The 25246-nt window shown below is 37.3% G+C and overlaps 1 protein-coding gene across 1 annotated transcript in view; it reads right to left on the minus strand.

Moving 5' to 3' along the window:
- Window positions 1-22855, minus strand: part of FIGN (fidgetin, microtubule severing factor) — a gene marked incomplete at both ends in the record, with an annotated part of 96568 nt that extends 73713 nt beyond the window's left edge. Inside the window, one exon of the mRNA XM_079710640.1 lies at window positions 22777-22855. Within this exon, the coding sequence (XP_079566766.1) occupies window positions 22777-22828 (52 nt within the window). The remainder of the gene's footprint in view (window positions 1-22776) is intronic.
- Between the last annotated feature and the right edge of the window lie 2391 nt (window positions 22856-25246).

The following is a 25246-nucleotide window of genomic DNA, read 5'->3' on the forward strand; positions in this document are numbered from 1 at the left end:
CGACCTTTGTACCAAAGAGAGTGAGGGAGACAAGAAGACAAACACAACTTAAGAATCTGTGAAGAAAAAGTAAAAGAAGTGCAACATCCCACTGAACGTCTACTCAATAGCCCTGTCCCTGAAAGAACTCCAGTTCTAAAAGGAGGCAGCCAAGCCCCTCAGTACTTCCTTTAACCGAAGTTTCAGCTTCTTCCATGATCCATTTTCACTTAAGGAAACCGAAGGCAACTCAAATCAACAGGGCAGAGTAAACCAGAGCTCTGCGAACTGGCCACAAACCAGCTGAAACCACGCCTCCAGTTTCCAAGTGAAAGCAAATCCCACTGACTTTGTCTCAGCTCGAAGCAGATTCCACAGCTGGCACAGTCCCTTTATCTAATCAGGAGTGTCAGTGTGTGACACTGTGAGTGTGTCTGTCTGTCTGTCTGTGACTATATGTTCAGTGGAGTGAGGGTGGCCAAGGAGACCAGAAGAAAAGGAAGGGGTTGAATCCTGAGGAAGAATCACCAAGAGCAAGAAAAATGAAAACACGAAAAGGCAGGCCAGAGAGTGTGTCCCATTCTCTCTTTCTCCAGCACCTAGCACTGTGCTGATTAGCACATAGCAGGTGCTCAGTAAAAAGACTGGTGAATGAATCAATAAAAAGGCCTATCTGTGGAAACTGCATGTGCCCTTTAGCAGGGAAAAAGTTTGCTTGCTTATGATGATCACAGTCTAAAGCAACCAAAATCAGAGGGGTTATGTCAATAAAGAAACCCTACAGATACAACACATAAATATGAAACAACTGTTCAAGTTAAAGAAAAGAATTGAAAAAGAACACATCCATACTAGGAGATACTATTAAAAAGAAAACATTATTTTGTTTTATTTTATTTTATTTTATTTTATTGGGAGGCCCAATATTGCCAGTAAGTACTTTTCTTTTTTAAACGGTATACTAAATATCATATTACAATGTATCTGAAGTGATAAGAAATAAAGATGTTAGATGATATTTTAACTACAATGAACTAAATACCATATAAGCAAACTAAGGCACATTACTCCATAATTACTTTCCTTAGCGGTTTTGGAACTTTTGAAATCATGCAGGTAACACAGCGCCTGTCTTCTTGGCCTTCCTTATAAGAGCTTTGTAAGCCAATACTGCTTTCTTTTCAGCTTATCCAAGGGAAGAGCTTGAGGGTCCAGCTCTCTGCCACCATCTCAAAGCAATGATGCCTAGACAGGGCTGCATGTTTTATTTCTGCTAATTTTCTATATGCCCAGCGGTTTTTTCTTCTTTTCTTCTTCTTCTAATATTGGAAGGAAATACATCATTTCCAAGCAAACATCCATGCTCACAAGGGACAATGGCCATTAAGCCCATGTTAACTTGGGATAAAATTTTTTGTAAATTACTTGGGAGAGTAAATGCTTAGATAATGTTTCCCACAGTATGCTCCATGGAATGCTAGATTACATAGTTAAATCAGTTTGAGGATTGTTGTATATTATAACTCCCACTTTAAGATTCTTAATACACATTAGCATTCTAGAGGCTCTGAGATGTCCTATTGTAAAGAAATCTGTTTAACTGTAACCCAGACTTTAATCTGACTGTGGAACCCTCTCTTTCACAGGATGAGGCAGGTTGGGGTGCAGGGAATGAAAGTAACTGGTTTAGCCTAACATTTTGATAAAATGCAGAACCATAATTAGACAGGAACGTAGAAGCTTCACTTTAATCCCTCACTTTAGATTTGAAGAAATTAAGGTCCAGAAAAGTAAAACCATTTGGCCGAGATGACACAGCCCATTTCACAGGCTAGCCCTTTCTCTTGGGCACCAGACTGCATTTTTCTCACCTCCTTTGGGATCTCATGCCCTCACTTAGCCCTTTCTCTTTTGTGCTTTTCTCCCCCTCCCTTCTGACTTTCACCGCCAATTTTAACAATGACCCAGTGCTATCTTTCATCTCAAACTACCACCTTAGTCACTCTTTCTCTTTACTGCCAAATTCCTTAAAAAGGTGTCTATATTTAACATGTCAACTTCCTCAACTTTCATTCATCCCTTAATGATTAAAATCTGGTTTCATTCTCCCCTACTCTCCTAAAAATTGTCCCTACTACTTAACCTCACACCCCACAATGCTCCAGCCACAAGGAACTTTTTGTTTGCCATTGTCTCTTGAATACCTAATGCCTTCCTGCATCCCTAGCTTATGCAAAATATGCTTCTTTCTCCCCTCCAACTACCTCCTCTGAGTAGCAATGCCCTCAGCATCTTACCCTGCTCAAAATTCACCGTTTCTGAGAAAGTCTTCCTCGACTCCTTAGAGTCTGTCACACGTCCTTCAATGTACATGCAAAATATCTTATACACATGCATATTTTAACTCATGTGACCATACGATTTGTTGCTCAACCAGGACACATTTGAGAATGATAGATGATTAGGAATTATAACAGGACAACGGGTATAAACTGTTGCCATCCCATGCAAACCAGGAGGGGCGGTCACCATAAAGATGGCACTTACCAGCTCATATTGTAAGCTACTTGTTCACACATCTACTCTATATCCGAGAGACTACAAGTTCCTCAAGGACAGAAACCTTTTCCCGCCCAGCATGATGCTTAGCACATTTAGATTCGTATTAACATGAATCAAGTCAAAGGAAGATATCAAAAGAAGCAGTCTTCTAAAATGAAGACAGTTAATGATAATAGCAGTTTCCTTAGCAGGAACAATTTCTTAATAAGAACAGATGTTAAGTAGTATGCCACAATCTTATATTTCAACAAAATCTGCATGAAATTTGGTGAGGTATTTCTGAACCTCGGAGTATTTCCTGATTACCCCTTGAAATAGATGAGAAAACAAATAAATGGCTTGTAACTTAGCTCCCTTTTTCTGTCTTTTTCCCCACCTGGCAATCTCTTACCGATCACTGAAGGCCCACCTTTAATGGCAATTTCTTGTTGAGATATTGCTCAAATTATCCAAGTAGTGACCTGCCTCCTCTTCATGCTCCCAGAGCACTTGGTTGAGATTCAGTAATTTACTGAGTATCTGCCGTGTGTCAGAGAGAGTGCCAGAAGTGTTCACATACACAGCGCCATTTAACTCATCTAATAACCCCATGAGAAATTGTTATTACTCTATTTTAGAGATAAAGAACTAGATAGAGAAGATTAAGAAAATTCCTCAAGATGCAAGGTAAATCATGGCACCTGTAACCAACCTTAGGGCTTCTGCTTAAGCCCTATGATTCCCCAGTACAGCACTAAGCATATTTTGTGTCATAATCATGTACTTGTCTGTCTCCCCCACAAACCAGTCCAGGACCAATGAGCAGGGAAACTATTTCCCAACGGCTTGCGGCACGGAACTGGGGACACAGAAGATACTCACAAATAGCTAGGAAGCGTGAGTACGTGGATAGAAGCTATCTGACCACTGATATGCTTTAAAAAGAGCATCATACAAGCCAGGGAATACTTAATTTTGTAACTGACAAGAAGGTAGCTTTTATTGTCGAATGAATTCCAGGCAAATCATACTGCAAGCGTTTGGATTCATTCAACTTAGAATCAGCAAAGGATGATTTATTTAAACATCTTAAGAATCTTAAACTGTGAGACTCAAATGTAAAACTATTTAAGATCTCATTGGTTTGTTTATTAATATCTAATGCCCATGTCGCTGGAGTCTATCCTCCCAAGTCCCTTTGTGTCACCCTATGAGATGTGCTTATTAAGTAATGAGCTAGATTTCACAAAGTACAGAGGAAAACCAGACCCATTACTTTATAATCCCAGCTTTCTAATTACCTTCACCCATCCTTTATCTAGGTCCTGTTCATGACAGATTGATTCCATCTCTGTTTATGCTTGTATCTCAAAAATATTAGGATTGCTAGTAATGGGCCAGCCTCCCCCGCCCCGACCACAGACATAATTCTCATACACAAAGAACCTCCAGGCACTGGGTGGACTTCCCACCCAGAGTCCAGCCATGGTGGTCCTCTCAGAGGGAAGTCAAGATGTCTGGATTTTAGCAGGAGGGAAAAAGATAGAAAATATTAAACAGGGAATAAAGAGAGCGTGCTGCCTTTTAAAACACAAACACACAAACCTTCCTCTTGAGCACTCACCCCTCCTGTCCCCAGTCATCTTCTAGTCTGGGTTGGCAGAGATAGGGGACAAGGGAAGGGTATGAAGAGGGCAGCACCAGAACACAGGCTTTGAAATCTCCTGTAGCTGGGTGGTGAGGATGGCTGTACCGAACACGAGTCGTGGCATCGCGGTCAAGTTCCTTTCCCCAAGCCTTAGTGTTCCTATACGCAAAATGGAGCCAACAACAATTGCTGAACCTCACAGAGTTGAGGTAATTTTATACAAACTAGCATAAGTAAAGCACTTAAAATTGTATCGAGCAAATCATATAGGCTTCGTAAGTAGTATTATTGTTGGTATTTTTCCCTACCTCTCCCCCACAATCTCTCTATCTCATTGTCACTCCATTTCCCTCCCACCTTCTTTAGAAGAGATAAAGAATAAGGGAGATGGATGGAAAAGGGCACTCCCTTCCTGCTCATTGTGTAAAGCCCTTTCGTATGCCTGAGAGAACATAAGCTTTGGAATGAGAAAGACATGCTTTTGAATCCTGCCTCACCCCTTACTCGCTGTGAAACTGTAAGCAGCTTATTTAACCTCCTGGAGGCTCATTTTCAAGTTCTATAAAAGGGATCTGTTCATTCCCCCAACATATAGGGGTTTTGGTTAGGATTAATGTTATTCTTGCCCTCTCTCCGTCTTCCCTGGGAGGTCCCCTAACAGCTCATCCCGAACCTTTTCAATAAATTATTGAGAAAGAATGGGATTGCAAGAGGATGGCAAACTAGGGAACGAAGAAAGATAGAAGGCATGGACAGCCTGTGCTCATTACCTAACCCTCCCTCCATCCCCGTTTTTCCACATCCCCCTTGCTGGCGCCACTCCCACTCCCCTGACTCCACTTTCAGAATCCCTGCCCCAGGATAGGGAGGCCTTGAAGCTGAGACAATGCAGGCCTTATTTCCAGCCCTCACCCCACCAAGGACAGAGCCAGTCAGAGTCTCCCCTCCTGTTACCCGAGCTACACAGTGGAAGGAGGCCACATTCCCTGCTTGCTAATTGCTAATTTGAAACTCTGAATGCACATAATTTATGATAGATGGTAAAGTCTCTTCATACCATAATACAGGTAAACAAACAAAACTCCTGTAGAATGGACAGGAACCCTGACCACAAAGAGAACCACTATTTCTGTGTGATCCTGCATTCTACCTTTCAATCACTTGCGGACAAATTTTGGAACATGCCAAACATTCACATAAGCCTGCCAGTACTGTGTAGTTAAAATAATGTTAGGTATTTTAAGTTCCTGTCAGCGAGAAGGATGCTTTTGAAGAAGGAGCCTTGCACATAAAATTTTCTTGTTTTATCAGAGAAGAAGCAAAACACACTGAAGGAATTTTGGTTCGTTTTTGTCTCTGTAGTAGAGGCAGCCTGATGTTGACAAAGTAATGGAGAGTTTTTCTGGAGCCCTAGGGAGGAGAAAGCACTCCAGAGGTCAGGCCGTCAGTCCCCTGCCTCTAGCAGGAATGTACCTAAACTTGCCACAAAGAGCCCTTCAGGAATAAATGAGTTAAAGCACCATCTACAGAATTTAACAATAGTTATGCATTGGGAAATGGCTAAATGAAAGACCTTTGTGAACACAAATTTTACAAAGCACAAATCAAGAAAGAAGGAAAAAGAAAAGTTAGTTGTTAGGACAGGACAAAGCAAATATGAAGAATTGGTTTTGTCAGGTATTTTCAGTTTTATAAAAGTAAAATGAACTTTTAAAAACCAGGATAGCCTTTTAAAACCATAAAAAACCCAAGATGCCATTTGATACAGATTTTTCTAAAAAAAAAAATGACATGCCAACCATGTACACATTCAGAACCACACAGCTATCTAATTCACCTTTAGAAATATGTGATCTAAACCTCAAAAATTGTCAAGCAAACAAAACAATATACTTTTAAATTAGTGCTTTCTCAAATGTAGGGTATTCTGAGTGTATTGGAGTCATTATGTGTTCACACAAATGTTGTTTCTAATATTGTTTTACATATGGTTTACATTTAGAACACTTAAAAAAAAACACAAAGCAAAAACAATGAAGCAAAATTTCATTATTTCTTTCTAACAGTACCTCTTCCTAAGAACAGGGATTTAAGAAAATCCTATTCATGGAGAAATTGAATTAAGAATCAATTAAAGTTTTTATATTAGTTTAAGGAAGGAACCTTAACATAGTCTGCGGCACATTTCTGAATAGAACATCTTGTGCCAAATAGCTGTACATAAACATTTTTAGTAAATCAGATAATATTAGTACACTAGAGATACCTGATACTCAGGAGACTGTATGAAAAAATTTTTTTTATATAATTCATGAACCATTTGTAAAATAACTATGCTCTGTCATCCACTTAAAAGTTAGTTTAGGGACTTCCCTGGTGGTCCAGTGGCTAAGATTTCGCCTTCCAATGCAGGGGGTGAGGGTTCGATCCCTGGTCGGGGAACTAAGATCCCACATGCCTCGTGGCCAAAAAACCAAAACATAAAACAGAAGCAATATTGTAACATATTCAATAAAGATATATTTTTTAAGTTGGTTTATATATACTGAATTTTCAAGTGTGTAGGGTGAGTTCATCTACTCTTAGGAACATGCTATTTTTAGGTATTAGCCCTTGGCTGTATGAAATTAAAGGGGGAAAAAAGAGCGAAAATAGGAGTTGTAGAAGAAAAAAAAAAAAACAAGACACTGGGTTCAATGTGGGTTATATATGGACTTTAAAACCAGACCATAGGGATTTGAAACCGATTCTAAAACATAGGGGTGCCATCATTCCTTATATTCTCATTTTTAAAAAGACATGCACCTAATAAGCAGCTGGTATTGTTTTTAATTGTAAATTAGGGGAATCCTTTTTGTTCTTTTCAAAGCAAAATATGCTGAGGAAATAACTGCACCAAATGGACATCAGAGAGGCAGACTTTCCTACCTGACAAAAAAGGGAGGCTGTTCGAGTCATTGCGAATACTACTGTTAAAGGTGCAGATTTGGAAGCATGTGAATAATGAAGTCTTGAGCAGTTTCACTTGAAGAAGAGAAAGGAGGAAGGGGACGCTGGGGCAGAGTTCTGAAATATAGTTTAATAGGATAACAAGAAGCAGAGTTGGCGGCGGAGTGGCCACAGTGAGAGAACTCAGAGTCTGGAAAAAGCTCTAGTTTCAGAACACATCAGCCCGGATGAGAGAAGATGAAATCCAGAATTCAGAGACTGGGTTGCAGCAATGTCATAAATAGGCTATATTGTGGAAGTGGTGACTAGCAGATTTATAGAGAAGGCAGAAAGGGAAGAGTTCAGCCAAGGTTACAAGCAATGGAAGCAAATGGAAGAGGGAAACGGAACAGCGTGGTATGTGAAGACGTTCCATTTGAGGATAAGGAATGCTTCTGAGTCTGGGATGGCATTTTTCGAAAGCAGAGAAGTAGAGTATCTAAAACCGCTGATAGCTTTTCTGCAGATAGCTCTGTCTTCCCACGAAAGTATGGCCCCAAACCACATACAGCAATGATCATCAATTAATATAGTCTCTAATACAGTACCCTGCACTCTCTAGGCGCTCAGTGTGTGTGTATATGTATATGTGTGTGTATATGTATACCATATATAGCACAACTAATTCCTATTTGTGAAACACTCACTAGATACACAACTCTTCAATGGGTGTTTTATTTAGACACTTTCTTAACACTTTCTTATAGTATAGTTACTAGCAGAATATATATCTATATATAGATGTATATGCATCTAAGAAGAACTTTTTTTTTACATTTCTCATCTCTCCAATAAATTGCAAGCTTTGTGTGCATGTTTAAAAAAAAATCTCTATTGAGTCAGTATCTCAGGGCTAAAGTCCTCATTCTGCCACTTAATTGTATGACCCAGAGCAAGTCCCCTAACCTTGGCTTTGTCTTTTGTAAAATGTGAATTATAGCATTTACTCTGCCTACCTCTTAGAATTGTGAGGAACAAGAGAATGGACACAAAAATATTTTATAAATTGTAAGCAGCTATCCAAAGGTAAGATGGTATTATTATCATCTTTAACGTATTGGTATACCCTACAGTTACTCAATAAATATGTGCTGATGCAAAGCATAATCCAGACACAAGAGAGCACACACACACCAAACGACTACCAAAGATGAATGCCTGGTCCAACTAGATGCTACAAGTGTGAAAATACTGACAAATCAGGAGCACTTGCTGATGATTCCCTGGAAACCAAAGTGCTACAAGAGAAGCCATTCTAGGTACTAGAAGCTCTGGCCGGCAGGCTCCCAAGCAGATCAAGAAGAGGCATGTGGGAAGCCCCTTTGGGGCTGTGACACTGAGGAAATGAAGACAGCCAGATGAAGGTCACCTCCTTTATGGATACTTTTCAGTTCCCACTAGATTCGCTCAGCACAAACCAACATTTCCCTGCCTTAATTATTTTTACTAATGTGAACAGTTTTAGCCTACTCTGCTCTTTCCTGCCTGGGTGACTTCTTTAATACGAGTTCCACGCAATTCAATATTTAATCAGAGTTTAGCACCTTCAGGTGTAAGCTCAGTGTCTCAACAGGGGCATACAATTTTTAAATTGTTGGAACTGAGTCATTCAAATTTTGTAACCTCACCCCCAATCTGTGTAATATTTAACATTAGTGCCAGAAATACAGAGAGTAGTGCTTTTTTTTTTTTTTTTTTTTTTTTTTTTTTTTGCGGTACGCGGGCCTCTCACTGTTGTGGCCTCTCCCGTTGCGGAGCACAGGCTCCGGACGTGCAGGCTCAGCGGCCATGGCTCATGGGCCCAACCGCTCCGCGGCATGTGGGATCCTCCCGGACTGGGGTACGAACCCGTGTCCCCTGCATCGGCAGGTGGACTCTCAACCACTGCGCCACCAGGGAAGTCCGAGTAGTGCTTATTAACATTTCTAAAAATAGAACCAATCCTGTCCTCTCAGGCATGAATACCTATCAAAACAAATCTAACAAATCTGGTCAAAATGAAGACTTCAAATACCCATTCTCAGGTATCACATATGGAATCAGAAGAGGCAGGTCCACCATGATGCTTAATGAAGCTAAAGTTTAAGGGATCCTCATTAGCACCGGCCCCTTCCAACACCTGAACCTAGTTTTATATTTTTAGTTTGTACTATTATTCTCAAAACAGGGCCCCATGTGTGTAAGCTTCAGGACCTACTAAACCAGGATATACCCCTGATAATCAATATACAAAGAGCTACAGATCACACAACATTCTGTTCAGACATACTCTTCAGTGTCACCTTCACATACCAAAGAGGTAAATTTCCAAAGGACCACATAACCATTATCAGGGTCACATTTTAGATCACCACCTTTTATAACATTGTGACTCTGTCTACTGTCTTCTCCTTCTAGGCCCTTGCATGTGATGCTACCATTCCTAATGTTTCCATTTTTCAAAAAAAGTTTATGGTCATAGCTCCAAACCAAAGGCTACCCTGAAAGAAAAAATGAAAAAAAAAAAAAAACCAAGAAAACAAGAAAAAAGGCCCCTATAATGTACTTGTCAACAACAAAGCAATTATGAACATCATATGATTAAAAAGAAAAAACAAAGAAGTCATTTAAATAATGAACTCTAATTTGACTATTTAGCAATTTACTGTTTAGCAATTTGCTATTTTTATTACATTTTAAATCAATCCATCTAACACAGAAATTCTCTCTACCCTCACATGGTACTATTTCATTGCTGTATAAACTGATATTTCATGGCAAGACAATATCTTTCTATAATAAAATGGTAATAAAAGGAGTACCAATTATCCCAGTATTTTCTCAAAATAGGTAGACTTTCTTTCATGCCTTAATTTTATGTTTTCCTTTGCCCCCTACTAAAAGCTCGGCATAATTATCCCTGAACAGGTTGAGCAAGGTCTCCGCAAAATCTGCTCAGGGTGATAATTTAGGGTTTTTTTTGTTTGTTTTTTGTTTTGTATTTGCAGAATTTAGCTGAGACTGTTACAAGAGGTTTATCAAAATAAATGCTTGATTGGCTTTTGCAGTTTTTTTGTAATTGAAAAAAATAAAGAAAAAAGAGTTTACTAATAAATGGAGGGAGAGAGAGGTTAAATACTTCAATTACTAACTTGCAAAAAGATTTCCATTTGAAGATGGAAACAATGTAAAGGGGTCCCTAATTTTTATGGGACTGGAATCACTCCAGAGGATTTAATGATACTGCTGGGCAACTGAAACTGTGCAAGGGAATAATGTGATTTCTAAGCATACTTCCTTAAAATTTAATAGTGCTAGGGAATACTTAAAATGGGTTATTTTAAAAGGAAAGTTGAATATGCAAATTTGTGTGTGGGGAGAATTTAAGGAAACAGTGATTTTTTTTTTATGGTATGATCTTTACTTTCTATCTTAAAATGAAAACCAGTTACTTTTGAGTCAACAGACATGTGATGGAGAGAGTTATAGAAGGATTTTCCCATCAAGGATTGCTAGATATTAACTGAAGAGCTGAGGTAAATATGTCTTCCCCATTTAAAGGATACTTGACATTTCTGATCTTTGAACTCTGATTTTCACTATTTGTAAGCATCCTTAGTATAAGGTCTTAAGAACTAAAGGTCTTCTTGAGCTCAAATGACCTTCATTGCTTCCTGACCCTAGTCATATTTGGGCCCTGTATTGTGGAAAAACCATATTAACTAGATTTCAGAGATTCAGCCACTTCAGCTATACATTGTACCCCCAAACTGGAGATTTCATAAACAAAGGAATCTCCATCCTTCTAAATATCAGTTAATTCCACCTAATCAGATCTATTATCAGCTTTAATCCTAACACATAGATTACCAGCCTTACAAAGCAGCCATCACTAATTAGCCCTCCTTCCTAATACCACTAGCCCAGAAAAGCCTACCCACATTACTATATTAAAAGGGTCTATTCTGAATTGCTGTTTTGTTTGGAAAGGAAGGGAAAAAAAAAAAAATCTGTGTTCCTTTCCAGCTGGCAGTTTTCCTAAATCAGATTAACTTTTAATTTAAATTAAAAATTTTAAAAGCCTTACACAAAGAGACAGTAATTGCCCATTTGAAACATCCAAAAAAAGGTGATTGAAGGGTACAGTAATATGCTTACATGAATAATAAATAATACTTAGCATTTAGATAGAGTTTTCCCCTCATCAAATCACTTCTTTATAAGCATTAATTAATTCACACATTATCCTAGCAAGAAAAGTAAAAATAAATGATAAAATGTTTCTCTACTTCAAAGTTGGGTAAACTGAGGCACAAAAGAGGCAATTCTGTCATGATGATGACACCAGTGCTTCAGAATGTGGACTGTATTGTCAGGCATTTCCTTGTGGGGTCTGTATGTGCCATTAAGCTAAATCTGAAATTAATTTCTGCCACAGGCACTGTGTGGGCTTTAATGACGTTGCAAAGGGCAACTATGAGTCCCATCTCTGCCAATGGATATGAGGAGTTGGACAAAATCTTTTTGCCTTATAACCTATGAAATGGAAAAAATATTCACATACTATATATACATACACACACTCACACACACACACATATAGGATGCCTAGTAAACACTCAACAAATGGCAGTCATTATTCACCATTAGGAGGAATTCATAAGACAACTGCTAACAGTAAGCTAATGGAATATTTCAAGTACTCTGACAGGAAATGGAGCCATAACCCTAACTAGGTGTTCAAATGGAATAAAATATGCCAAAGCCCTTGGAAAAAATATTAATGGCACAACTTCCAGGGTAATGCTTAATAGTTCACATTATATGCAATTAATGTACTCCCAGTGAGTACATGTTCATCTCAAATTACTGGTTTCTACGCTTTTTAACATTAAAAAAAAAACCTCATAGATTCAAGATATTGATTTTACCTTTTAGCATCCATTGATGGAGAAAATAATGACTAAGAACTACAGTGAATTCTGCGACACCGTTGTGACACGTCTGAACAGATATATGTTTTTATTCTAATCACAAGACACCACATCAAAAAAAAAACTAGAACATACGTGTGACAATCGTATGTGTGGTGCACATGTGAATTTGAGAAACTTTTGCAATAAATTCAAGACTCCTCAGAGGTCTGCAGCCCTCAGTGTGGGAACCACTCTCCCAGAAGCTAAGAAATAACATACTGTTCAACACTCTGCTGCACAGGTGATATCCACTAGGAAAAATTGAGCAGCACAATCAGCTTCCACGTTCCTAAAAATTTTCAAATGGAACTTCATAAAATGAAACTTAGGTCCTCATAGTGGTTTTGAGCTGGAAGAGTATTTAGAAATCTTTCGATGCAAGTTATCCATTTTAGAAAGAATAACACTGAGATCCAGAGAAGCAGTGTTTTCACCTCCCGAACTACCAGATAACGGTAGAACTCAATTCTTAAAGTTTTAATTACAGCCCACTGTGTGTATATGTGTATGTGTATAAATATATAAGCTGACAATATGGGGCACTTCTAAAAAAGAAAAGAACACTGTATAATAAACTCTTTTGATTTTTTGGCTTTTGTTATTATTATTTTTTTGGTCAATCCTAACAGTTATGATGCAAGATTGCTTCCCACAACTCTCAAGCAGCACTCAAAATCTTTTATTGTAATGGTTCCTTTTTCTCTTCTTTATCTCCTCAACCTTTTTTCCATTAATACAGTGACAAAATAGGGGTGCTCTGTACATGTTTTTAACATAACTGGTTTAACATAAAATCCAGTTAAGATATGCCAACCACTACAGAGAAAATAAAAACTTTAAATCTATTTTCATCACACTTATAAATGTGTGCATTTTTAAGCTGCCGGAATTTTAAATATATTTTCGTTTCTCCTCATCTGGAGAATTTACATGCTTGCAGGAAAACCTTGTTGAAACCTTATTTTGGTCTTCATGGAACATAATCTCAACATCTCGGACAGCCTAAGGCATGCTGAATTACATTTGCAGCTTCCTCTGGGGCTCTGTGAAGCTCTATTAGTATTACATATTACACATAAGCTACTTTTAATGCTCTTCCAAGGCTTGTTAAATGCTACACAAACTTTACACTTCATGGCTCTAATGTTTAACTTATCTATCAGTAAATTTGAACCCATAATTCATTTAATTGTCCACTTTGGTGATTTCTACCCATTATTATTTCTAAATGAGTTCTTTTTTAAAGAACTAGATTTTGTTTAATAGCAGTTACTGATCATGTACATGAAAATAAATTCCTTGAACTTTTGCCCCAAACATTCAACAAGGTAAAACCAAAGATGTAAAAGGTGGTGGCTTAATTATTTAAACTGTGACATTATGAATAGGCACAAACAATCTATTCAAAGATTGTGCATTAAATGTGACTGTTGCACTTACTGGGAAATTTAAGTACCATGTAGTAAAACAAACCTAAACAGGATGATTCTAACAGATGAAAAATGTTTGTATTTATTTCAGGTTTAGACTATGCTATTTTTCTTTTTGTAAGGCGAACCTAAAATACACTATTTAAAAATTCACAGTACTACTCTCTGCATATCTTCCCAACAAACTGCATTTAGATTGCATATATTTTTGATTTGATAGAATTCTGTCCTGAGCTACATGCAACCTAAAAATCATGGCCTTTGAAGAAAAGCTGTGTTGAAATATTAGTTACTGTGCATCACTGAGGAAATCTTTGTGGCTGAAAATCTGACAAAATTTTATTTTCAAACAGGTTTTTATTAAGTTTTTTTCTAGAACACTAATCTCATTTTAAACTATATATATATATATATATATATATATATATATATACACTACATATAGTATATATATATATATATATATACACTACATATAGTATATATATATATATATATATATATATATACACAGCAAATAAGCCCAAAGGTATAAACAAACTAATGAAAACTTTCATATTCCTGAATGTCACAGCAATGGTAGCCTCACATCAGTTGCATTTGGAAGGAGAAATCTTAATGTTTCTTTCCTGTCTTCATTGCTTAATATCAACTCAATGATGCAATTATTATACAATTATTCTTAATTTCTATTTAGGAATTAAATTTCAATCATTTTTATTTCAGGTCATTAAGAATATTATGAAAACAACCAGGCTTACCATGGTTATCTGTCAGAAGTACTATCTTCAACAATTTATACCTCATTTTATTTTAGTGGGGAAACTGTCTGATACCAGCTTATTTCAAAAATAGAGAAACAAAACAAAAACAAAGAAGATTAAAAACCCAGACAAGATAGAATCCGGAATTTAAGTGTTTTTAGTAGATTAAAAAAATCTTTGTGGAATTATTCAGTCACAACTAAGTACATGTCAAACAATATTTGGAAAATAACAGTAATATTTGGATATCACTGTAAATTTCATAAAAATGAGATTTCCAAGAATACTGCTCTTTTATTTTAACTTAATTTTCAGGCAACTTAAAAGTGACCTATTTATGGCAGAAGCTTTCCTAAGGAGATAAAAGAGCCCAACCATTTGTGAAAAGAGGTGAGCAGTGAACATTTTTTTCTCTTTACATGTAAATATTATAGGGAAGTAAAGTATATGTTTATGGTTAAGAAAATTAGATATTCAACAGAGTTATATCTAGTCTTGATATAATCATAAATTTGAGTATTCCCCAATACATTGTTGTCATTTATTTAAAAGAAAAATATATTTGATTCTTTTAAAAATTATTTTAGGAAAAAAGGGCCACATTTTGATATTGAATCCTATTTTTTTTTTTTTTGTATATTATAACAGCACAGATTTCTGAGCATTTAAAAAGAGCTTCTGTGAAGACATGACGTAGTCCCTGAGAATTCTTGAAAAGAAAATTAATATGATGTCATCAGAATAATTGAACCTTGAGTACTTTACCCTGTTATTTTGATAGATGAGTTAGAAAATTAGGGGGTGGGGGAAACACCAAAGAAAACACACTTATCATATAGACACCCACACACTTCCCTGTGCTCACCATTCCTACTACAAATAAGAATAATGTCTGTGATAGCCGACCCTAACCAGTGCCTTAATTAACTGATATTAAGCAGTAATTAAGACGATGCCAGTTAAGTTTTAATTTAAAAAAATTAAGTACAAACTCAGTTATTCAATAAAGAGTTGTAGTCATTTGGTGTGTTTCTAGGTGCAGAATATAGCAATTTACTATTGACAAGCACTAACGGACGAGGTCATTTCACAAGTATAGTGTGGACAAAGGTGAACCGGGCAACTGATGAAATCTGTGGCCAAGGCGAAATAGCAATCTCTGAGCCAAACGGTAATAAAGTTACTGAAATGAAGCAATGTAGTTTCTACACTGAACTGTCATAAAGGAGGATATGGGCTTCAAACTGGCATGTCACGAGTAATTAAAATATTATTTCTCTTTTTTAAAAAGTTCCAAATGGCTTTAATAGCCTTATCGATTTTTTATTCAAACAGCTAAAAGTGAGGTTAGGAGGACGCTGCCTGACTGTAGCGAAGAGTGGGCAGTGTTGAGGTTTGGAGGGATGGGGGGCGAGTTGTGCAAGGGCAGAAAAAGTAAAAGAATGTAGATGTATTAACACACTGGAGACAATGAATGCTTCCACAAACAGAAGACTACATTGCCCCAAAGGAAAAAAGCTAAAAGGATTCAGAAGTTACCTACGATATGAACACTTAAAAAGCAATGGCTGCACATTGACTATATTTATTGTTCACAGGGATATAGAAAGTTTCTATGGGACAAGATGACAAATGTAAAGTTCTCAAAATAGATTTCTCCTGAAGATTCCAAGATATTCCCTATACAAGTCTCTCCAATTGATCCTCGAGTTGAAATGACTGGCTTGTCTGGTCAAGTACTTGGTCAATTGATTCAGGACAGGTGTGACTGATACTGTTAAGTGCCAGCATAAATAAAGCTTTAAGAAAATGCATTTGTTTTGTGTGCCTAGCTTTCCCCCACTAGGAGAGACTGAGCTTCTTGCTAATAAGAGATAAAACCTGTTACAGCCATTTTTGGTATCATTTTTGCTATTGTCATCTTGAAAATAAAGCAGATCAGATATTTTTATATGTATGAATGATTTCCATGACACATTATGGAATCAGAAACCTTACAGCTAGAAATAATCAAAAGATCATCAGACCCAGGCTCCTACCTTACCTTAAATATGAGTGAGAAGGCTCTAAACAGTAGTGAAAAACATGTTTGAGAAAAAGGACTGTGAAAATGGAGATGGCTGTTCTGTATATGTATGCTTGTGTGTAAATCTTCATACAATCAGGGTGCCATACTGAGGACTCGGCTTCCTCATACAGCCAAATTTCCATTGGCACCACATAACTTGGCCCTTGGCAAATACAGAGAAGGAACACATCCACCTTGCAGTAAAGTGAGCTGTGCAGCCCAAATCCAAATCCAGACACTCCTTAGCAACAACGCACTCCTCTTTGCAATGAAAACATTCCTAAAAAGTAGTATTTAGCCATAAACAGCTTCCATACCAATTCTTTATGTAATCCACTTTGCAACTAGCTAATTACATGTGATCACCTTTCACTTAATTGAAACTACACTCACATTATTCAATAATTGAATGATTTGTCTAAGGAGAAATATAAAACACAAAACAGTTCATTTGGAAAGGATACAAACAAATCACTAGGCACCTAGGACCCAAGTCAGAGAATCAAGAGGACCTTAGTTTTAATAGGAGAAAGGCCAAAGGTTTGGAAATTATTACTATTATTTTTATTCCCTCCAAAGCTTGATCCCATGTTACAAATTACAGCATTCCCCACTGAGCTGTTGAGCCCAAGAAGCGATTTGCTACGTGATCAAGGATCTATCTGCACAGGACATTACAGACCTCAGATTCCACTACCCGAGAAGCCCCCTCTTGCCAGTATGTGCCCAGCCCCAATAAAGCAAAATAAACATAGAACACATGCTCCTGGAATGAAAGTTGGCTTTCTTCTCATATCTATGAGCAAAAAATAGAATGGTGTTTTAAAATGGTCAGGCCAATCAATTTATTTTTTCTCTCACTCTTGGAAGCTCCAGGAGGAAAAGAAAAAAAAAAAAAAAAAAGAAATACACTAGCCAGATGTAAACTGTTATTTATATTTATTTTCTCACTGCTTTACAAATGTTAACATATGTCATATGACAGCCCATAAGGAAAATAACAATACAAATATTAACCGAATAAGGAATGTTCGATTAAAACTAATACACAATTGACTGCAACTGTTTCTGTACTATGAAGCAAATGATAAGTATTTGTAAAATCTTCCCTAAAGTTGTGTGTCTGCTACACAAATTTTTAAAATTCTGTGCCAGTGTAGTGAGATCAGTTAATGTTACAGTAGTAATCATTAGAGTTCTGACAAATAAAATACCCTCCTGACGCAGAAAGCAATTGTGTCAATGAGCAATCTCCATTTCTTAAGAATAAAAGTCATCCATACAATTCTCCAAAACTGTGAAATTCCAGCTTGGAGGTCTATGGTCCTTAGAAAGAAATATAAAGTAAGATTTAGAAAGAAATATAAAGTAAGATTTAGCAAGGATACAAGCTACCCATTAGTGAAAAATATGAAGATTAAGCAACCTCTGGACTGTCCTTGGTTTATTTTGCTTTTTATTTTGGTAAGGCTAAATGACCTTCCTCTACAGGAAATAAATCTGCATGGAGCTGAAAATCATAGGCAATTAATGCACTGACCAACAAGAGAGTCCTCTCAAATTATGGTTTTAGATGTACCAAATGCAGGTGGAAATGTGTTTGTGAAAAGCAAGGTAAAGCAAAACCCAGGCAGACTTGCACTACTGCTGTAGAACAGAATTGAGTTTAGTTCTGTGCAAGATCTCATGCTGCCTGTCTGTGACATAATAGTGTCAGCTAAATGAAAGGTTTTATTTAGTGCCAATTTTAACAAAACCCAATGTTTAACTTATGACACAACAGGGATTTGGAGGTCTTCCTCATCACCTTAAAAGGAAGTAAACCAGAATCCAGCATGAGATGAAGGTGCCATTTCATCTTGTACGGTTCCCACCCCCACCCCAGGTAATAACTTATTTACTGGTAAAATAAAGACCTATAGCATTAGCTAAAGAGACATAATTACAAGATTACACAGAGTCAGTGTTCACCTGTACACTATGGTTTGTCTGACTACAAAGAACCATCCATTTCAAACCTTTTTGTTTCATACAAACTCTTTATTGCTTCACTAAAACTAAAATCTACACACTTGTGTGTGTGCACGTGTGCACACACACACACATGAGGAAAAAAGAGCATTCTGTTTTAACCACAGAGCAGCAATAAAATTAAATATCCTTTCTATACCAAAGGCATCGCCTGGATTAGAAGATACTTGCCGATTCTCAAAGCAAGTCCAGTTACCATAACAAATGTACATTTTACCAGCCTTGGAATTCTAATTGTGTTTCATACAGTTTCGTGTTGCATCAAAGTACAAAATCAATACCATTTGTCCAGCTCACAGGAAAAATGGAATCTATAAACGCCTCTTACTGAGTAATTAAACACCTATTATTGTCATGGGTAGTGAAACAATGAATATGATAAGATAAATTTTTGCAAGAAAATACTGCAGTGATTAATACCTCCCTGTGTATTAAATAAAAATGACTGCCTTTTGTGCAGAACTGCTGGCAGAAGAACGGGGACGTGAGAAGTAGTTGCCAGTGCCACAATAACAGGCTAACCTTGAACTGAACTCCTTTCCTCAAGAAATTAAATGCTGTAGCAGGACTTTAAATCCCCCCACTTAGAGCTCATTTGTGGGCCATGTAACCTGCAGTTCCTGAAAAGAACTCATTATCTTCAAAAGGAGAATCCCTTTATAATTTCTTTATGAATGTATATATTGTTTCTACCAAAAAAGTATTTCAGGGTCCAAAAAGGATAAGAATATTAACAGTGTAAGCAAGGCAGAGACTTGTACCAATCAGATACCATTTCTACTTCCAGGAATTCAAGTGCAGAATGCCATCTGTTTTGGAAAACTGAACATTAGATTGAGAATGAGGTTAGAGGAAATGCATATTTAGAAAAAGAGATTAATCTGTGAGACTGATGCTAACGGTCCTGCTTATTCTGGTGCTAGAGTTCCTGTATTTTTCTGGGTCTCTCTGTCTGTCTGTCTGTCTCTGTGGCATAGGTATGATACCCCTCATTCTACGCACACCCTCCATACATATACACACACACACTCCCCACCCACCGCATGGTTCCTCCATCATCGCTTTGCCTTTTTTTTTTTTTAACTTAAGAATGATGTACCAGGAACAACTACAAAGTACAAAAGATGAATCTATGGATGTGACACTTGTAAAGGGTAACCCTATTTCACAAGTGAGATGGGACAAAAAAGAAAGAAAAAAGGCCACTGAAGCAATAACTGCTCACTGAATTACCATTAAATTCTAAGATTTACAATCCAACGTACAGTAAGTGCATATCTAATGGAGTTTGTCCTCTAAAAGAATATAAAGTGAATCTTTGCAGCATAAGATGTGTGTAGATGATGTATGTTTCTTTTAATCCAGTTTTTAAATTAAAGACAAAAAAGCGTTCAAAACACACACAAAAAGAACACGTTGATGCAACACCAGCAAAACCCCGAGGCAAACTTAGAAGCTTACCTAATTTTAAATGCACTTTATAGTAACTATTCTCACTTTCTATCAAACTGAATTCATTCCTCCAAAAACAAAAGACATATAATCAAATAAGTAGAGCAAAACAGAAGTCATGATATCTTTCACACAGCATTAGTACATGAACAGTTAACCTTTTTGAATCGTGTGTTAAATTTTAAAAAAAATCCTGAATCCAAATGATTGGTTATAAATTGCTACATTTTTTTGCGGAAGGAAAAAAATAAGACAGAGAGTTTGTTAGTAGTATTGAGTCATTTAATAAAGGCAAATAAATTTGTATGTTGACAACATGGAGAGAATTCAAATATGATACTAATGTAATCCAATATCAACAATATTATGACTATGTTCATTTTTATTAACACAAATAACCCCCAGAAAGGAATTTACTATTTTGGAGCAATATCACTTAAAATACTCTAATTAATTCTTTAATAACCATTAAAAGCAAATTCTAATCATCATTCTCTATGCTGCTTTCTAAAGGAAACATTCATGAAATAACTCCCATTTTCCACCTCACGACAAACTCTTAATAAAACCTATCATATCATGGATAATATTTTACAGAAGCTTTCTGGAAGAGGAAAATTGATATAAGGTAGCTTAAGTAATGTTATTAGATGATTTATTTTATTTAGATAAATAGGTCTTTTTTAAGCAGTATCTCAGAAGTCGCTGTCCTTGAATTAAGTACTATATAAAACTATTACGCCGATTTTGCAAACCTATGCTTTGCTCTTCTCACCTCTCCCCCACATGATCTGAATTTTATTTTAAAGGATTAACAAGTAACACATATGATCGGCAATGATATCCTTGTTCTTTTAAACCTTAGTGAATCAAGTTTGCTAAAGGTGAAATAGTGAAATTATCAGTACAAGTGGCTGTGTCATCAGAGCCTTCAGAAAGGTGCTGTACAGAAACGCCTAAATAAACAGCAGCATAAAGGATTTTATAGACGAGATATATACATACAGATCTCTCTCTTTCATACACACACACACATACACACACACACACACCCAGAGCCTGACTCTGGTTATTAAAAATATAAAATAGATTCAGTACTGTATATAAACCAAAAGGTATTTGTAATCCCCCCCCACATTAATTTTAACTTTAATGCTAGTTTAAATGATGCACCGTTTTCTGCCCCCTTTTGCCAAGATATGTGAAAGATCATCTTAAAAATCAGTTGGTTAAAGCCCCTCTCTATGCTACAGTGAGCCGGAGAATTTCCAGCATCTGATGAAGACCAGTGGACCACCTGATACTTTTTCAGCAGGGTGATAAAATTAAAGGATGGCTTTGATTTGCTTGAAGGATTACTTCCCTTACTTAATTGTTTAAAGTGCATGGTATTAACACAAAGGGGGGGGGAAAGAAGAAAATTAAGGTGACTGTAGAGCCCAAGCTAATTGCAAGCTGATTAGATTGTGCCATGCAAGAGCTCTCCCTCCGTTACATACCATCACCAGCTCTGGTCTTTTCCACCCTGCTGCTGCAGCAAACAAGCTGATTTGCTAACAAAGTGGTCAGCTCGGGCACTCGCACAGCAGCTCACGGGGTCCACAGACGGCTGCTCTCCATGCAGAGAATCTCGAGCTCCATTTTCCAATCTGATTACACGGCTCCTTGTTCCAGCAGCCTTAAACCTTCATGGCAGTTTACCAACATTTTCATCACTTTTTTCTTTTTACAGAGCAAAAGAACTGATAAGCTCTCAGGTACCCAGGATCTCATAGTCAATGGCTGGCCAGCAGCCAGCATTCCCTCACCACACAACTGCTTCGGGCCACACTGCATAAAGCAGACAGGATTTACCAAACAGCACAGAACTATTTGAATTTTGCCATGTGTACAAGGAAGCAACATGTTTCTGTCCTTACAGACGTCGACTGTTGTGTCTAATCGCATCTAGGAAATACAGAGACCTAATAAGTGCCCTGCCTGCCCCCGCCCCCATAAAACAGAGGCACTGCAAAGCAAACCAATGAACATATGCCCGTGAATTCACTATTCCCCTAACTGATGTGCTTGGGGACTCTGCCTGGTAAATGCAAAGCACTAATAACTGTTTTTAAAAGTCCCGGTCTGATTACCTGGACCAATTACCTCATTGACTGTGAAAATGATCCTAGTGACTTTTCATTAAAATCTAAAATTTTGTGGACTACACAAAACACCTGATTAGCATCTCAAAACTTTGGCAACCCCCTAGAACTTTAAAAAACACACACCAAAAGATGCAGAAATGAAGCACAAAATCTATCATCTGAAGCCACCTCGTGAGAATTCGTCTTACTCCCTTGAATTCCCAGAAATCACATCATGCAGTTAGCAGGAGTATCTATGTAACACATTCACGTTCAGAAGTTTAAAACAATGACTGCTCTAACATTTCAAGTAGAAAACCTATGTGTTTTCTCTTCCTCCTATGTAATATTTTTTAAATTCATTTTTACCTATAGCCCATAGGCCTAAAATGTAAAATAAACATGGGCCTAAAATGTGAGCTTTACAGTGAGATAATGTAAATGTTCACTTACTGTCTGCTTCTGTTCAACCAAAAAACAATAAACAAAAAACAATAACAGAGCCTCCTTCGGCCACGGTCAATAACTTTCTAACAAAGATGAGGAAAAGAAAAATGGCTTTTAATGGCTGTGGCTCTTCCTGGTTTGTTTTTGCATAATATTGATCAATAGTAAAGGGTTTGGAAGGGGAGGGGAGGGGATGGAGAGGAGTCTACAATTATGGGGAAAACGTACAACTCAGCTCGCACGATGCCTCAGTATGCCAGCTCGCCAGTGCGCTGACCCTCTCTGTATCTTGGAGTCATTAGCTGGAGTCCCAGCCCTGCCTCCAGGACGAGGGGATTTGAACTCACACACCGAAGTGGGGAGATTCGGGATTCTGAGCGTGCCAGACAGAAGGGTCATTCCTCCTCACTGATGAGGAGGACGCTTATCCCCTGGGGAGGGGAAAACTGGATGAGTGACTGTCGCAAGATTCAGGCAATGGGCGTGCTGCTGACTCAGGAATGGACTCTGACAGCCACCCTGCTTCAGTCCAGCCGCTCTGAGTGGGAGCGACTTTAGGGCAGCAGCATTGACAGCTACATGCAAAAGTTATGGGAGAATGGAAAAGAGAGGAAAGAGGGAAGGAAGGAGCCAATGCAACAGCAACTCCTTTTTGAGACATATGCATACAAGAAATAAACATTTTTCCTGAATGCAAAGTTGCCATTGCCCAACAGATAAAAGCTGTGTTTGTGGATGGGCATATTTAGAACACCCACAGCATTTCTGAGTGGATTTTAAAAGAGGATGTGTATTTTAAAAACTGATCGACTAGGCTGACGTGTACACGTGCACATCCACAATACTGTAAAACTCTATAAACTCACAGAAAATATACACACCCACCCATATATATATTTGCATGTGGGTGGTATTCTGCATAAATGACTGTCAACTTAAAATGCCATTCTCTAATTTATATGCAAATTCTACCTCTGGTAAAATAAAAACATATTTTAAGCAGGTTATAGTGCCAACACATTATTCCCATGAATGATTCCTAGTAAACTATTTATGCCAACTGTGGTGTTTTTTTTTTTTTATATTTATTGGATGGTGAACGAAACCACTTAAACTACAGTTGTCTGTATGAATCAGTAATTTTCATGTTTCTAATTAAAATGTAAACAGCGTAATGAAGACATCAAGTTTTTAGGCAAATGTCTCTTCCAGTGCCACTTGGGGTATGATAATTACTGGAGCAGATCTATGGATGCTTCTGAATCCCCTACAAGTCCAGATTAAAAGCATTACTGCTAAACCTGGCTTTTTACACGAGGGAATTGTGTACTCTAACCCGTTCCCAGTTTGCTTACAGATGCACAATGGTACCACCTTTAAAACCTGGTCATTAAAAAAAATCAAAATGGAAAATAACAAACAAAGTAATTTATATTTAAAGTGTTGATTATAAAATATTAACTGGCAATCAAAATGCTGGAACCAGATCTACTCTGATTTGATTCCTTGCCATTAGCTTCTTGAAAAAAAAAAAGAAAAGAAAAAAAGAAAGAAAAGAAAAAGAAAGAAAACAGAAAAACAGCAACCAAAAAGTGTCTACCCTAAATTTCTAGAGCCCAGGTCTGGGTTGAGGGGTGAAGCAATAAACTGATTCCAGATTCAAAGATAACATTAACTTCCAAGATTTATTTTGTTTAGATGAACAGTTTAAATGAAATAAGTTCACAAAACACAAAATAGAAAAATTTTAAAATAATATATAATCCATGGAATAAAAACGTGTCATTTTCCCTTCTTATATTCAAGAATGTAAAAGTGCCTTTGATACGAAGCTGTAATCTGTTTTCATTTTTATTTCAGCATCTATTTCTCTCAAATTCGTCAAAATTTATCCTAAAGCAAATGACCTCTTACACATGCTGAAGAAATACATCACCTCTTCTGCCTACAACTGTTAATTGAACTTCTCTCTGAAGCCTATTTTTCCAAGTTAACCAGTGTGCTTTCTTTACATATTTACTACCTAGCACCTGAACAGTTCCTTTCTAAAATATATATAAATATAATTCTGTACCACCCCTCCCTCCATACACCCCTTAGAACTATTGCAGCCACACTTGCGGTTGAGTAGTTATAGCTGAAATCTGCAGTGATATGAAAAGTCTAAAATGTAGGATAAAAGGAGGATTCCTTTCCCCCCATCCCACCCCCGTCCTCTGGGCTCAAAGTCCACAGAGTGACTGATATGGCCACTTTTCATATTATTTTTACATAAATGCTAGACAAGCATGTTGCTAAGGTTGGCTGTGGAATTGAAAATGGATAAGAAATGTGAGTATGTATGGGGGAGTTACGTGAGGCAGAGAAACAGCAATTTTTGCACTGTTATGTTTTATTACTAAAGTAATGCAGACAAACAAATGTGTATCCACCATCCTGGGGTCAGAGGAAATGTTTAATCTAAAAGCGTTTTCTACCACTTTTCCATCTGAAAATATATCAGCCTTTTTCTTTTCTGATTTGGGCATAGAGACATAGTATTTTGGGGTGGGGAGAGGGTGGGACATGGAGAGAGAGAGGATCTGAACAAGGCATATTTTGGTGACGTTTAAATTTTTTTTTAACACTCTGGGGGTTTTCTGAGGAAAAGAAAGCTGATTAAACAAGGCCAAGTGTTCTGTCAGCTTAAGGGTGATATCATAGTTGTGTTCAATGCAGAAGTGTTGCGAGTACAGGCATCATTTCTATTCGCTTTGTGCCAGAAAGGTAAACACCGGATTGCACTGTGGATTAAAACAATAAGAAATCCCTTTCCTC

This window comes from Hyperoodon ampullatus (assembly GCF_949752795.1).
Source record: "Hyperoodon ampullatus genome assembly, chromosome: 8".
Taxonomy (NCBI): domain Eukaryota; kingdom Metazoa; phylum Chordata; class Mammalia; order Artiodactyla; family Ziphiidae; genus Hyperoodon; species Hyperoodon ampullatus.